The following is a 16633-nucleotide window of genomic DNA, read 5'->3' as shown; positions in this document are numbered from 1 at the left end:
CTTTCTCCCACTGTCCAAAGCCAGGCCTCGAGCAGCCGGCACACAGGAAGCAGCCCCCTTCCTGGAACATTTGAGGGCGCACACTTCAGAGACCCTGTGGCCGGTGGGCAGTCCAGCCTACACTCTGGGCCCGTCTGCCACCTTGGCCTGAACAAACCGCACCTGCCCAGTGTACGCCCTCTTGGGGCACACCTGTCCCAGCTACTCCCTGATGCCAACCCACCCCCGGTTGCCCCCGGTGAGCATGTGGCCACAGAGCCACACCGCGCTGCCTGCGCCTGCTGGGCTGCAGGGCTTGCCCACCCCCCCGCCTGCCCCGTCCACCCCGCATGCAGAGGCACCCTCGGTCAATACCGCCAAGTGGGTCCCACTGTCCCCAAACAGGGACTCCTACGAAAGCAAGGCAGGGTTCAGGCAGCTCTCCCGAGAAACCCCAGGTTTTCGGGCCCAGCTCGCTCCCACTCTACTTCGGAGTGGGCAAGATCCCGGCTCTGGGCTTAGTATAACCCACCAACGCGAAGTCACAGTCTCCTATGAAGGCTGCAGGGCTCCAGCATAAGAAGAATCACATCCAAAAATGCGTTTGTCTTCATTCTCCCCAGCATTTGAGGATCACCTACGCGCAGCTGCAGCCACGCCCTAACAGCACCCTGGCAGAACTACTGTAAGCCCAGCCCGACCAGCCCACACCCGCACCTGCTGGGGCTCCGACGTCCTCAGGACAACGGAACAGGTGCGCAGTTCGCTAATCTCAGGGTGATGGCAGCTGGAACCCCAACCACGGAGCGTTCCCGCCACAGACCCGAGAGATTCAGAAGCAGCGGCACCATCCTGGAACACTGCTTGGTGCTCGCTGGAAGCCTACATCGTCACCGTGCTCCTGAAGCCCATAAATTACAGGACTTCCTAGCTGACAGACAGTGGCATCTTGACTTAAAGGTCAGAAATTTAAAGAGAGTCTGGGTGGCTCAGTTGGTTAAGCGCCTGCCTTCGGCTCAGGTCATGATCTCGGGGTCCTGGGATGGAGACCCCACATCAGGCTCCCTGCTCAGCAGTGAGTCTCCTCCTCCCTTTGCCCCTGCTCTCCCCCTCCCCCTGGCTAGTGCATGCTCTCTCTCTCAAATAAATAAAATCTAATTAAAAAAAGGTAAGACATTTAAACTGTAAATACTGTAAAAGCAACCAGGCTCAGACAGCAGAGCCTGGGGAAGAGGACAGAAATGGCCCTATGCTGCTGACTATCTCGGTCTTCTAGTGACGTCCGGTGGCCCAGTGGCCCGGACTCCCGGGCACCCCTGCACGGGGCACGCTCTTTCGGGGGAGCTGTCTCGTGTCAACCTCTACCTCGAAGACGCAGGAGTGCAGTAAGAACAGGTGAAGCAATCCCATGCCTTGGCATGTAACCAAACAAGCTGAAACGTTACATCCACACGAAAACCTGCACACTGACTTTTCCAGCAGCTTCATTCATCATCGCCACAACCCGGAAGCCATCGAGGCATCCCTCAGCAGACGAATGGATAAATAAGTGACGGGAGTATTACTCAGCGCTAGAAAGAAATGAGCTATCGAGTCCTGAAAAGACACAAAGAACCTTCAGAGCACACTACAAACGGACAGAAGCCAATGTGAAAAGGCCACAGACTAAAGCTCCGACTATACGGCGCTCTGGAAAGGGCGCAGCTACGGACACAGTACGTGGCTCAGCGGTTGCTGGGGGTGGGGGAGGGGATGGAGGAAGAGGCAGAGCACAGAGGAGTCTCAGGGAACTTTCTAACAATGGATGCGTACCATCATGCGTCTGTCCAGACCCACCAAATGCGCACACTGAGAGGGAACCCTAACGCAGACTACGGACTCCGGGGGAGGCTGATGGGCTAATCAACGTAGCTTCGCCCACTGTAAGGGATACAGAACTCTTGGAGGATGGGGGTGGTGTTGGCAGCAGGGGAGGTGGTCCATGGCGGCGGTGGGGGCGGGGACGGGAACGATACAAGAAACCTCTGTACTTCCTGCTCCGTTTTGCTGTTGCCCTAAAGGGGCTCTCACGAAGACAGTTTACTAAAAAACAAAAGCGGGAGAGGGAGGACAAATGATGACAATATGCCTCCCACCCGCTTTTTTTTACCAATGGCTTCTTTTTAGGGACTTTTATTTATATATTTATGGAATCGATGCTTCTGCCTCTGGCGTGTAATATATTTAACTCTGCTGAGATAGGAGGGTTTCCATAAACGCAAGGACAAAACCTGCAGCCCAACGAGAGAGAAACAGCTAGGGCTGAACCAGTGGGCACGCTCCACCGTGAATACAAATTCAGAAGCCCGGGCCCCTGAGGCCAGAGCCGGAACGAAAGCTCGGTGTCCTCCTGGTAAGAAGTGCAGGGGAGGTGGGAGACACTTCGACCATAACAAACAGAAAATGAGGAGGACATTTCAACAAACAGAACTGGCCTTCATGCTTTTTTTTTTTTAATGGATTTTTCTCCAGTATTAAAAGAATCTTTTGCTTAAGAGTGTGAAAGTGATTCCTGCCACTGAAAGGGCCCCAGATCTGCCAACATGCTTCTCACCTCTGCCCCAACCCTCTCTGTGCGACAGTGAATCAATCACTGAACTTCTTTCCAAAACCCGTTCCGCAGCAGCCCCTGGGTCGCCCCCACACCTAGGGGCCAGGGAGAACACCTATGTGGCTGCCTTAGCTCCCAGGGCTCATCTAGTCAACACCCTTCCTCCCCTACGTTGGGTAGCAGGCCAGATGCTCCTCTGGGCAAAGAATCATCAGTTCAAAAGGAGAAGCCTGTGGGAGAGGCCCTGCAGCCTCCCCACCACGGCCCGTGGAAAGAGATCTGGGCTCGTGGCCACGTTCTCAACTCCGGTCCAGAGCCAGGCACAGAACCCCAGATGCAAGGACACAGAAAGCCACATGAACCTGCTCATCTTTTCTAAAAACCGTCTGGACTCCACCAGACGGAAGGTGGGAATCATAATTATACATTCCACTTTCCTTAAAAAACAAATCCAAAATACTGAGAAAGTAACTCTCAATTTTCCTCATTTTTTTTGCCAAAGGCTGACAAAAAGGAAAAGGCCAAACTGTTCCAGTGGAGGGGGAAGAGGTGCCCTCATGTGTGACAGGTACTGTATCAGGACCCCATACGGCCAAGCAAACACAAAGCTAATGAGTTAACACTCGAGGAAAGTTCTGGAAGGAAAACGACCAACTGCTTCGCAAAGCTGCTTCTGCAGTATTTGGATCTTTTCACAGTAACATGCAAATACATTATCTTCTATACCCTACAGTGATTTTATTGGCTTATTTTTAAAAAAAACAAACATCTAGGGGTGCCTGGCTGACTCAGAAGAGCGTGTGACTCCTGCTCGCGGGGTCATTGAGCTCCAGCCTCACGCTGGGCATAGAGGTTACTAAAAAAATAATAATAAACTTAAAAAAAAAAAATCTGGGCTGGCCAGTGTGGACCCTAAAGGAGGGAGAAGCAAAGCAGGCCCTTTGCAGGCGGCCCCTAGGACACTGAGTGGAAGCAGCAGCTCAGCACAGTTTGCTGAGCCGGGATACTCCATCCTGACCCCCAGCCTCTGGAGCACCCTCAGATAACTTCAGGGAAAGGCACTTCAGCCAGCTGGGGACAAGAGCTCGATGCGTGGGGGGGCTGGGCCAAGGTGTGGGCCCACAGAGGCATGCAGAAGGGAGTGCCCTGCAAAGGGTGTCGGGGAGTCAGGGAGGCCCAGGCTCAGCCCCAGAGGAGGAGGGGAAGGCAGAGGGGAGCAGGGAGGCAGCCAGCCAGCCTCCAGATCCCTGCAGTAGAGGAAGGGAAGAGGATGCCTGAGGAGGGACACTTCCTTCCGACAGCAGCTGGTCATGCTAACCTGTTGAAGGGGGGGACAGAGCTTTCTGGCTCCGAGGCCCCATAACTCTGTGTTCCGTGGCATGCGAGATCCCGAGCAGGGTCCCTGGGGACTGGCGTGTGGCACAGGGGCAACACCCTTCCTGCCCAGCTTCCCAGCTGCCCTTCCTACCTACTTTGTGGGAGGGGGGAGAGACACGTAGGTCCATGAGAAGCAAACACACCAAATTCCTGGGGCTACCTGCTCATGGCCTGTAACACATCCCTAAACATTCAGCTTTGGGTTTTTGCTTACCCCTCCCCCCCCAATTTGGTAACAGGAAACAGCAGAAGCAGACTGAATGATCTCAAAAACCTTCTAAAATGAAAATCTAAAATAATAATAATAATAATAATTAATTTTTTAAAAAAGGAAAAGAAAATCTCTCATCTCCCAGGCCATATCCTGCTGAAGGAAGAATGCAGGGAAAGTCAGACCGCTAAAGGCCTGTTTGCAAGCAAGCCTATAGGTTCATACCAAATACGAAAAGCCTCATGGGCCACTCATTTCACGGAGGGAGACCTCTGCCCTGAGCAGGTGGCATGGCCAGGAATGGAGGCCAGGTCTGGGGGCCCCAGGTACCTCCCTCCTTTCGCTGAGAGAGAAGGAGTCCACCAGCTGCTCCAGATTCTCTGCATAGGAGTGGCCTAGGGACAGGACGGCGGGGGGGGGGGGGGGGGGCAGCAGGCGTTGGTGGCTTTCTGTTGAAACTGTAGTAGTATCACATGTTCATGGGGTGGGGAGACTTTTTAAGGAGCTGGTGAAGATAATGGACAGCCGAGGCAGCCCTAAAGTGAGAATGCCTCTGGCTTCTAATGTAATGGATTTTGAGAGATATTTGCTGAATTGACTCCCAAGGAAGTAAAAACAGAAAACAAACAGGTCCCCTCAAGGCTTCAGGGCACAAAGGCAGCCAATCTCTCTCCACATCAGGTTGGTCACCCCGGCAAGGGGGCATCTGAGCTCTGACCTTCCTGCCGTACAGACAGCGAGGGTACAACTGAAAACAGATGCCACGGTGTCACAGCTCTCTAGGCAGAGCGGTCCCACCAGAGGCAAGTGTGACCTGGGAGCAGAGCCCCGCCCACACTCAGGGCCACCGAGATCGATGACCATCAGTATGCAGCTGGGTTTCTGCTGACTTGTTCCTTCATACATAAGAACAACTAGACGCTGCTCACATCTGGAGGCTATATTTTTATGATCGGACTTAAAATGTGGGATACAAAAAAGGTTACCAGTAATGGAGGAGAGGGCATTCAAAGAAATGGGTGACGTGCTTGTCCTCCAGGGTAGCTGAAGGGGTGGGGGGGACACCGTCCGAGGCTGATGTGACTGCTGATCTGGAGACAGGCCACATCACGGCCACACTGCGGATAGAACACACCGAAGCTTCAGACACGTGTCCCGAGGCAGATCGCCAGAGGCCACCAGGACAGAGTTCCTTCTCACCTGGACAACCCTGACAGGCCAACCGCCAGGCTTTGCAACAGCAGAAACATATTTCTTTCATGATCGTGATTTTTGCAAGTGGCAACAGAGAGACTAACTTATAACCCGCTTGCCGCCTGAACAACACAGGGCTTAGGGACACCTGTGCCCTTGAAAATCCATGTCACTTCTGACTCCAGAAACTTCACTGACAGCTTAGGGTCAACCAGAAGCCTTACCAGTAAGACAAACAATTGATTAACACATTATTTTGTATGTTATCTGCATTCACTGCATTCTTACAATAAAGTAAGAGAAAAGAAACTGTTATAAAGAAGATCATAAGGAAGAGAAAAATACAACTATGGTACAATATTTCACCCCACAAATCTGCATATATGTGGACACATGCACTTCAAACCTGTGCTGTTCAAGGTTCAATAGCATTCTTAACCAGGAATGGCTGTAACCGTCTTTCAAGCCCGTAGGCCCCTCATGGGCATGATCTCGGCCCGCACCCTGTAAATGCTATTCCCATCACAGAGGCCAGAAAACCCCAGCTCGGGGAGGTTTGTGATTCAGTCACAGTCAAAAAGCCGGTAGATGGGGGAGCCAAAACTCAAACCCAAGACTCTCCGCAGAGCCCAGGGTCCGCCTACTTCGGCCTGAGGAAAGGCAGAAGAATCATACAGTGGCTCCAGAGACAGCTGATTCACCATGAGCACCCAGGCATCAGAAGTCTGTCTGTGGCTGCTGGGGGTGGGCAAGCCAGAGGGGACCTCCCAGGAGCATTCTCCATGCCCTAACTGGCTGTGGAGGCTCCTGGGACACCAGAAGACAGCTCAAGTAGGAAGGCACAAAGGGCCTTACTCGATCTGGTTTGGGGCCCTTCTGGACAAACCTGGGCCACCTATCTGGGCCACTCTGTCCGGCAGTCTCACCGGGGGTCACCCCTACCCCACCCCCCTTACCCATCGCCCCTTGTGCCCGGGAGCCAGTCCTCCTCCATGAACAGCCCTGGGCACAAGACCACCAACTACTCTGGTGCCAACCTCTTGCCAGGTTTGGGGAAATGCATTTTAAACACCCCATGCCATTAAACCACACAGCCACTGCAGGCAAAAACAGACCTCGCGCCACGTTCCTAACTACCTCTCCTCGAATTCAGTGTCCTCTGTCCCTCTGCCGTCTGTGCCAAGTTGGCCAGAGGCATCACAAGGCATCCTCTCAGCCCATTTTCTTAAAACTGAGTTCAATTCTGAAAAACACGGCTGGTCTGCTCCCGGAATGGCACGAAGGTAACTACAGGAAAGATTTCCGTTTGCTTTTAAATCACATCGGGCTTCCAGATCCAGAAACGGGTCAGTCTGGCACCCAGTTCAGGAATCTGAGTACAAAATTAACTTGGCCACATCTTTCCTTATCAGTGATACTGAGCCCTTATATGGCAAGAGCTTTCTGGTGATGGGCAGGCATGTGGATATTCTTACCGGGACACCAAGCTAAGGAAAAATGACCGTCACTCTCCAACATCTGTAAGTACTTACAGGTTTACTTCCTCTCCTCTTTACTTACTCAGGACTTTTCCAAAGAGGGGCTGCTAGCTTTTGCATCACCCAAATCTGAGCACACACTGCAAATGGCTTCATACAGATGCAGATTTCTACACTGAAAATGTTGGTTCTTAAATACATTTTGAACCTGTATCTTCATCCCCCCCAGTACACCACATCCTTGTTTTTCCTGGCAGAGCCCTCTGTGTGTAAAAGTCCAATGCAGACTTTTCTTTGAATTCTCTTAGAATAAGGCAATTTGGGCAACATACTTCTGTCCTTCACACACTCCTCACATTAAAGTGGGTTTACGACCACAAACATTTTATATTAATAAATGTCTCAGCACACCCAAGCCTGAAAATCAGCTTTAAAATGCAGTGTTAACTAGAATCCCTTCCACAATCCACAACACCCTGGGAAAAACTCATCAACCCCAGCTTCCCTCCTGAAGGCTCCCAGGGTTAAAACAGAATGTGGGCTTAATTTGCACATTTCCTTTTTAGACTTCTTGCTCCTTTTGACTTTGCCCTTCATGGTCAAAGTTGAGTGTGAAAGGCCAGATTCTAACGGCACAAAACAGTGCAAATGCGAATGGCGCCGAATGGGTCTCAGTGAAAGAAAAAAGAGAGAAAGACCAGGTTTCTAAGCAGCACTGAACATTCAGGCCTTTGTGACTTAGAAGAAGACATCCCTGAGTTTCTTCTCCTATAGTTCCAGCGTTTCTCCCCTCTCGTAAGTGTGGGGATGGGAGTCTAGATCAAAGACCCAGACATGCCCTTATATGTAGCAAAGGCTTGCTGGAGCCCATTTAAACTCATCCCTTAGTTTTTCGATGGAAAAACGGGGCCCTATGCTCGCCCCCCAAACCAAAGCTTCACATGGTGCTCACCGGTAAAACATCTCAGGGAAACATCCTAACCTTGGAAGGCAGGCACCCCTTCCTTCTTTTTATCCTGCTTGACAGTCTCACTTGTCCCGTACAACTCATCACAAATATTAATGTATATCATTTTCTAAGTGTCTTCCCGGGCAGGCACGGGCTGAGAAGTATTATCTCCGGTTTACCCCGGGACGGGGCAGGGGCGGGGAGAGAAGCTGAGGCTCCAGGAGGTTAAGGCACCCCCGGCCGCACAGCCGAAGAGCAGAGTGGATTAGAGCTCGGCTCGCTGGCTTACCATCCCCTGCTGTTCCCACCCGGGTCTGCCTCGTTTAGGAGCAGCCGCCTTCGGCTGCGGGAACTCTCCGGCTCCGGTGCGGCCCAGCCGCGCGGGTCTAGGAGGGGGTCTTTAAAGACCACCTCCTCGCGTCGATTCTCAAACTCCCTCTGGGGCGCCCCGCGGCGGCGGCGCCTTGACGCCCCTCCCGCCCACTGCCATCCCTGCCCCTCCTGCTTCCCAGCCCCTACCCCCGCGACCGGCGGGGGCGACCTGACGCGGGCAGGGGCCACCCGGGCCGCGACGGGGCGCGAGGAGGTGAGAGAGTTGCCGGCCGCGGCCGCACCTACCTCGTCCCCGAAGCGCACCACCTTCTGGCCCGTGGGCCCGCGCAGGCCGGGGAAGCGCACCAGGTCCTCGGAGTCCCCCGAGTCCCCCGGGTCGCGGGGCGCGAGGGCGCCCGGCCCCACCAGGCACCGGTCGATGATCTCGTCCTGCTGCGCGGGCGGCAGCCGCGCCCACTCTGGCCCGTACTTCTCGCGGATCTTCTCCTTGTCCTGCATGATCTTCCTGGCCATGGGGCTCAGCGACGAGAAGTAGGTGAAGCGCTTCCGCTCCCGGTCGTCCAGAGGCCGGTTCCCGCTCATGACCGCCGAGCGCGAGGCCGCGATCGCCGCCGCCATCGACGCCATGCCCGGCCTGGCCGCCGCTCCCCCTTCCCGCACCCCTCCCTGCGCCGCCCCGCCCCCGCAGCCTGGAGCCCCGCCCCTCGAGCCCCGCCCCCCGCCCCCGAGCGCGGAGCCCTTCCGCCCCCGAGCCCCGCCCCCGCCGACTCGGGAACCCCGCGCCTCACCGCCCGGGGAATCACCCTCCGTGCGCGCACCCCGGGGAACCCCGCCCTCCCCCACACCTCCGACGACCCTGCTGTTCGAGCCCGTGCACCCCCGGGACTCTCTGCCACCTCCCCGCCCCGCGGAGCGCAGCGCCTCGCAGCCCCGAGGACCCCGCCCTCTCCCGCTCCCGAGGACCCTGCCTCCCGGGCCCACCCACCCCCGGGAACTCCGCCCTCCGCACCCCTAACCCGGGAGCCCCGCCCACCGCGCCCGCCCGACCCGGGAACTTCGAGCACCCCGACCCCGGTACCCCGCCTTCAGCAACCTCCGCACCCCGGGGACCGCCGCGATCCGCACCCCCGGGTACCCCGCCCTCCGCACCCCGACCCCCCCGCACCCCCCCCCCCCCGCCCCCCCCCCCGCGGGCACCCCGCCCCCGGACCCCCCCTCTCCCGGGAACCCTTCCCACCCACCCCCCGCCCTCTCGGGAGCCCCACCCTCCGGGCCCCACGCTCGGAATCCCGCCCCCGAGCCCGCCCACTGCCGAGAACCCCACCCTCCGCGCCCCTCCCCCGCGTCCGGATCGCCCTCCCGCGTGGCAGCCGCTCCCCCACTTTTCAGGGCTCCCCTTGGGCGCCTCAGGGGGCGGCGGGCAATCCCGCAAGTCGGCTCCCGGCGGTCTGTCGGGGCTGCGGGTGGTGACCGCCATAGCGCCACGTGGCCAGTTGTTTGACAAAGGAAACTTTTCTCCCTCGGAGGAGAAGCCGGATTTAGGACCGAGCCACTCGCCGCGTCCTTCCTTTCCGGTCCCTTTCCCTGAGGAGCCTGGGGAGAGAGAACTAGCGTCGGGGCGTTCGCGGAAAATTAGTTCCCGCTGCTCCTAAAAGGACGGAGGAGGGAAACAAAGTGCCCGGTGACTCGCGGCGCCTTTCCCTGGAGGGACTACAGGACGAGCTCAGGGCCGGCGGCCGGCGCACCTGCACCTGGTCTTCCCGCGCGCGTGGAGGTTTCCCCAGGCCGGCTGCGCGGTCGTAGGCATGCTGCCAAAACGCAGACAACGGGACAAGATTCACTCTGGAATCTCAAAAATCAGCAACAGTTCCATGTTCGCAAACGCTGAAAGAGGGCAGAAAGTTTTCATGGGCAGAGAAGCAACAAACATCCCAACAATACTGGGACCGGGTCTGTCCTTTTGAAGTCTGTCCCAGACCACAAAAATTAAAATTACACAGAGCCCTCATCTCATTGCTATCAGGTTGGGGTTTTTTTGTGTTTTTGTTTGTTTGAGATTTTATTTGAGAGAGAGAGAGAGCATGAGCAGGGAGGGGGAGGGGCAGAAGGAGAAGCCGACCCCCTGCCCTGGCCCGGGGTAGGGGGTCCATCCTAGAACTCCAGGATCATGATCCAAGCTGAAGGCAGATGTCTAACTGACTGAGCCATCCAGGCACCCTCTCAGGCTGTTTTGAACAGGACTGTAAGGTCTCAGATGATGACCTCCACTCTTAGAACAAAAAAAGTTGCATATCAAATTTTACTTAGGGTCTTTCCCTCTAGAGTAAAACTTTGTTAATTCTGAACACAGTCCTAGAAACCACTGGCAAATAACTTGTTTTAAATGTGGGATAGCCTTTCATGTTCTGGCCCAGAAATCCTAAGAAAATATTTTTGGAATGTCATGAACGTGTCAAGTTTACAAGAAAAGATAGTGCTATTGCCAGTGTTACCAGCATAATATATTGAAGCAGTGGGAACAGCCACCAGATAATGGCCTGGGCTACACAGTATGGAGGACTATTTATGAAGCCACCAGATTGAGGAGAGTTTGATATTATTATTCTCTATTTAAACCAGTGCTTGCGTATATGCTAAGTACACTAACCTGAATCCACCGAACCTCAGTGTCTTGTTTACTGCTGGGAACAAGAATGCCCAGCTCCAAGTGAGTGCTCAGTGACTTTATTGAATGAATCATGAATAAATCCATGAATGTAACATAGTTTGCATTATTATCCCTCTAATCCTCGTTTCATAAGGGGTGTGGGTCCTGTTTAAAGATGTTTTCTGGAAATTTAACTAACTGCTTCTAACTTGCTTTGAAATTCACACAGGAAGGGTGTCCCTTGTGGTTTACCAAGCAGTTGCAAAAATAAATGTTGCTTTTATAAAAGCACAACCTGATTAAGTATACTTCAGATCAAATATAACTTATTGCTGGAGAAGTCATGATCTAAATATGATATGGCATAAATCAGGGACATCAGCCCCAGTAGGTGAAGTCCGTGACCTGGGTGATCAGGCGTAACTAAAAGACAACTTCTTCCAGATTATAAGAAGAAACTCATGGGAATTAAAGCTTTCTGGCAAAGACTTGCCTGAATCTGGGGGTGGGGTGGACTTTATATACATATTTAGCTATGTTTGTCATATTTACCTACATAGAAGTTCTGTTGCTGTTAATGTGCGGCTATTTCAAGACTTTGATCTTACTTGAGGTTAAGGGTAGGGTTCGTTTCTGTCGCTCATCCCATGGGACCTCCTACACAGGTGAATGTCAGCTAGGCTCTCAGCACGATGATTGTTGAATGAATTTGTTGTCCCAGTCACTTGAGTGCCCACTCTCCCCGCGGAGATGCCCCACAAGGTACTGGAAAACCATAGGGCAAGCCTTCTGTTTCTAAGAGTTGATGGACCAGCTGTAACATGTAGCGAGTCGGTCGCCAAACCTAGTGGTGAAATTCCAGACACTGTGGCAAACAGATGACCGTTTGGGGAAGGGATCCTTTTGACGACGCGGCGACGGGGCAGGGTACTGGCTGGTGACGCCAGCCTTCCTTACACGCTTCCAGCCTGGATGCAGGCAGGCTCCCTGAGTGTGATGATTCAACCCTGCATCTGTTACTGGTTATTCCAGCTGCTGCCCTGGAAGAGGATTGTTCTCGGCTGTTCACTCCCTCACCCAGAGAGAATGGGCATGGGCCAGAGTGAGCCTGGTTGATTTAGAAGTCTGGTACCCTGACCATTGAAGGACAGCCTTCGTGACAAAGACAAGGGAGAAAGAATGTAAAGACAAGGAGATGAATGTAAAAATCTCCTCTTGGCAGAAAATGTGCTTTGACCACTTTGAGGAGTGGGTTCTTTTTCTAGTTGGAGGGAGTGCTTTCGCTGAGATAGTCATGGTCTGTCACCAAGTCTGGGCAGGTGTGGGGCACTCCCTGTGCCTCCAGGAACACAGTCATCTCCTCTGGGCAGAGCCACATGACCCACATGAGGCTCAAAAGTGGGTCTTTCTCCATTGACATCATATTTTACGTAGCAAGGATGACCAGCTTAGCTCAGCTCTGTGAAAATGCGAAAAGGCCTCTTGAAAATTCCAAAACTCTTCTACCTGCCTGAAAACTTACCAGAGAAAAGCCTCCGAGATTTTTAGCCCTCTATAAGAATCTAAGTAAGTCTCGAAGCAATTGTTCATTCTTTTTTCCCTTCATCTGAAATTCCCCCCCCCCCCCCCCAGCTCCAAAAATAGGAACCTCATCCTTAATTAAGCCCTGGCTCAAATGCCCCCTTCTCCGTGAAGTCCTTGTGACTGCCCACACTCAAAAGAAGTAAGTAGGCACAAAGGAGACAGTTCCCCTCCTTTACAGCTTGATCTCAGATAGACTTCAGTGTCCCGGGAAGAACAATGCCAACATGTTGTGTCCTCCACCCCCGTACCACCATCCCCAAGTTCATGTGTTGAATTCCTAATTCCCAGTGTCTGGCACTTGGAGTTAGGGCCCAAGCTCCCACTTGGGAGGTGATTGGGTCATGAGGATGGGGCCCCCATGATAGTAGGTTGCCTTCATAAGAAGATGGGAGATCGTGTGCCTCTCTCGTTGCTCTTTGCCCCATGGGGGAGGAGGCAGCCATCTGCAAAAGGGCTTCAAATTCATGTCAAGTCTTTGGTTTATTAAGAGTACATAAAGGTAGCTAAAGGGAGAGAGAATGGGGAGGGGCGCAGATAAAAGTGGCTGTTGGAGAGGAGGGTGTGAAAGAATGGGCAATGATTTATGGGCTGAGAAGTCAAGGGAATTCCTCTCTCCTCTGAGCTGTTCTTGACTTCTAAGCACTCCTTGATGTGGAATGCATTTTCCTGCCTTCTGTCCCTCTCTTCAGGCTGCCCTGTCATTTGTGAAATGGGCTCCTGGTTCTCGGCTTCTAAACGTAGACGGCCATCCCAGCTGTCTCGGGGAGCTTAGTGGAATCTATTAGAGCTCTCTGCTTGGCAGGAGACACGAGTCTGTTTGTTCCCAGACCGCTTTCATCATTAGCCAGAGCTCAGGGACCGGGTCAGAACTTCATGTGGTAGAAAAGACAGGCTTCCGGTTACCATAATATTTTCACTCTATGCTCCCTGCAGGGATTGAATCTATGTCCTTAAACCCCTTGAACCTGAAATGCCACCGAAATACCAAGATGCTCTAAAAAAAAAAAAAAAAAAAAAAGGAAAAAAATATGGAAAAGTGAAAAGAGTTGTCTGTTACATTTCTGGAATTATATTTTACATTTTAATTCCTGTAAAAATATTGATTTAAATTCTGTGAAAATATAGAAACATGAAAATTGGCAAGGGCCGCGAGTCATTCACGTTTCCGGAGGGTGAGATGCTACGGCACACTGAAAATAGGAACGGTGCGCGCTGGCATCAGCGAACCGATCACCTCTCTACTGTCCGGCTGGAAGGGAGGTGCCTCGCAGCTCTTCCGAGGGCCCCTGCTTCTGAGTAAGTGAAAGTCACTGGCCGGTACCCAAGGGGAGCCCTTGATAAATACTTTTTTAAATGAGAGGTGGCTGGAGGGGAGCATCTTGCCGACAACTTGGCCTTCACGTTTCAAGCTGCGGTCCTGCTCACCACGTCTTCCTATAGACTGCGCAAGAAGCAACTTGTGTCACGTTTGCAATGCTCTACGCCATCTCTCTTGTCCACTTCCGCCCCGGCCACCATACAACGCCAGGTCTTCCCGTCCATCCTGGAGCAGCGAACCTTCCCACCTCCGCGCCACTCCCTCTGAGCCCATCCCTGCCAGCTTCTGCCTCCCTCCCTCCCAGCGCATCACCGGAGTCTCAGATAAGCAGGTCCATCCTTCCTTCTAGCTCTGTGCCCATCAGTCCATTCAGTTGGAAAACTCTTCTTCCTTGTGTCCACTCATCCAGATTCTACTGACTCTTGACCTTTTGGCTTAAATGCCATCTGGATGGAGGTCACCATGTCCCGTCTACACTGGAGACTTTGGCATCCGTGACCACCAGCACAGTAGAAAGTATACCATAGGTGTTAACTGCAGATAAGGACAAGGTCAGGTGGCTCCAGGGACATCCATGAGACTCCAAGGAAGCCATGGTGGTCATGAGGTGGCTCTGTGCCCACCTGTGGGCAAGCTGTCCCCAGGGAGCCTCTCTGCCACCTCTTTGTCCCTCCTCCCTGCTGATCTGGTATCTCCAGCCTGGCCCCCTGCACATGGCCAAAGTCAGCTCCCTGTCCACAGGGTAAGGCGGAGCTCCTCTGCGTTCCTAGAAGAAGTGCTGCCCTAGAGACGCAGAAATATGGGCAGCTCTGATTAAGCTGTTAGGAAAATGCCATAAAACAGAGACCAGCGAGCTCAGGATAGATTTCAGACACATTACTATGTTCCTACATTAGTAACCAAGAGCTGGACGGCATCAGCCAGGGACAACGTCTGCACTCTTGCCTAAACCAGTCCCAAAGGGCAAAAGCCAGGCTTTCCGTGTATCATATACGTGGGGGCAAAGTCGAGGAACTTCTCAGCTCTTGCAAGGCTCTCCGCTCATCTGGCTCTGCCCCCCTGCACCACCTCCCACCCCAGCACCACCTCCTTCTGGGACAAAGGAGCCAGGGCTGGGGGACAATGCTGGGGCTTGTCTTGCGAGCTCCATACATACAGCGTTCGCCTCATGACGCGCCGAGCCGAGTTTCGGACACAGAACTAAACACTCTCTTTCTCATCTGGACACTTGGAGCCTGGTACTAATAAACCAGAGCATCTTGGTTATCAACTTGTCTGCTTTTCCTCAGAGCTTGAAATGTGTGGAGAAAGACAAGTGGCCCTTTGTTCTGCTGGGTACACTTGGAGCTGGCCGTCCTTGGCGCCAGTCTTTTCCCAGCTAGAAGGCTGCGCGTCCCTCCTGGAGGGGTTAGGGGGTGGGGAATGTCTCCGCAGAGCCATGATGTGGGCTCTGGAGCCAGACCACTAGTGCTTCCATCACTGTGCACATGCCGGGATGCAATCGCCCCCCGTGCCTCAGTTTCTAGATGTGTTCAGGTAGGAGAATGATTCTGAATCAGCTACTGCAGAAAGTCTGTATTTGGGTTTAAAGAGAGAAACCATGTATATAAAGTCCTGAAAAAGAGTGCCTGGCAGGGATGCCTGGGTGGCTCGGTCTGTGAGGCATCTGCCTTCTGCCGGAGTCATGATCTCAGGGTCCCAGGATCGAGTCTGGCATGGGGCTCCCTGCTCAGAGAGGAGCCTGCTCCCCCCAACCTCTGCTGCTCCCCCCATTTGTGCGCTCACTCTCTCACTCTCTCTAATAAATAAAATCCTAAAAAAAAAGAGAGAATGTTTGTTTACAAGGAGATTGTCACCCCCCAGCCCTGCCCTAACTCCCCCCACTCTTGGGGACTGGAGAGGAAGCATGGGAACTGCTTCAGATAGGCTTTAAAGGTCTCAGATAAGCTATAGAGTGGGCCTCAAGGGTGGAGGAGTGAACATCCAGGACACTGCGATCCTGGGAGGAGGGTAGGAAGGGAGGGAGGGAGGAAGAGGAGGGCTGCCCCTTGCAGGGGAGGAAGGTCAGAGCAGAGGAGGGGTGCCTGGGGGAGCTTGGTGGATGGGAGAGGGCTCAGGGTTCCAAGAGGGGCCCTGGCTTTCCCTGGGAGAGCTGCTGTTGCCCCAGGCCTCTCCAGTCTCAGAACATTAGGCAAGGGAAGGGGCGCCTGGGTGGCTCAGTCTGTTAAGCGTCGGACTCCTGGTTTCTGCTCAGGTCATGATCTCAGGGTCCTGAGATGGAGCCGTAGGTTGGGCTCTGGCCTCAGCGGGGAGTCTGCTTGAGATTCTCTCTCCCTCTGCCCAATCACCCCACCATGAGCTCACACACATTCTCTCTCTAAAATAAATAAATCTTTTCCTAAAAAAAAAAAAAAAAAAAAGGAAGGAAGGAAGAAAGGAAGGAAGGAGAGAGAGAAAAGAGCTTTAGGCAAGGAGCGTGGCCCCCAGAGAGATCCTCGGGTGGCACCCACCTATGAGAGCACAGCCTTCTGCCGTGGGGCCCATCCTAAATCCCTCAGACCAAGCTGTGGCTTAGCTAGGGGCACCTCTCAAGGCTCAGGGGCCTGGGCCCAGGAGGACAGACACCCGCTGTGGACAGGGCAGCCCGATGTGGGCAGAGATGTGGGGCACACAGGGTTATTCTAGGAAGGCCGGGCATTCCGGCCTTGTGAGGGACCAAAGCTGCCCTTCTCTCTCCAGGCGACCAAGATTGTTGGCTTGACCCAACTTCCATCCGGCTCCTGAAACTGTGGCCTGTCTTCAGCAAGAATCCTGTGAAATCTGTGCAGGCAGACACCCCAACCCCTGATGTTTCCTCTTCCTTAATTCACACCTATTTAGTTATAGATGCTCAGCAAATGTTTTTTTAAGAATTTAAAGGACAGGGCCAGAATGGGAGATGTTACCTGCCATCCTTTCCGTAAGCATGTGTCC

At 53.6% G+C, this 16633-nt stretch overlaps 1 protein-coding gene across 2 annotated transcripts in view; it reads right to left on the bottom strand.

The window, feature by feature from the left end:
* Positions 1–8775, bottom strand: part of C4H1orf198 (chromosome 4 C1orf198 homolog) — a 32100-nt gene extending 23325 nt beyond the window's left edge. For both annotated transcript variants that reach the window (XM_059397347.1, XM_059397346.1), the window contains exon 1: positions 8397–8775. In XM_059397347.1, coding sequence (XP_059253330.1) covers positions 8397–8738 — 342 coding nt within the window. In that variant the 5' untranslated portion in view covers positions 8739–8775. The remainder of the gene's footprint in view (positions 1–8396) is intronic.
* Positions 8776–16633: the final 7858 nt, after the last annotated feature.

This window comes from Mustela nigripes, chromosome 4 (assembly GCF_022355385.1).
Source record: "Mustela nigripes isolate SB6536 chromosome 4, MUSNIG.SB6536, whole genome shotgun sequence".
Lineage (NCBI taxonomy): Eukaryota > Metazoa > Chordata > Mammalia > Carnivora > Mustelidae > Mustela > Mustela nigripes.
This window is presented reverse-complemented; position numbering and strand designations above follow the sequence as displayed.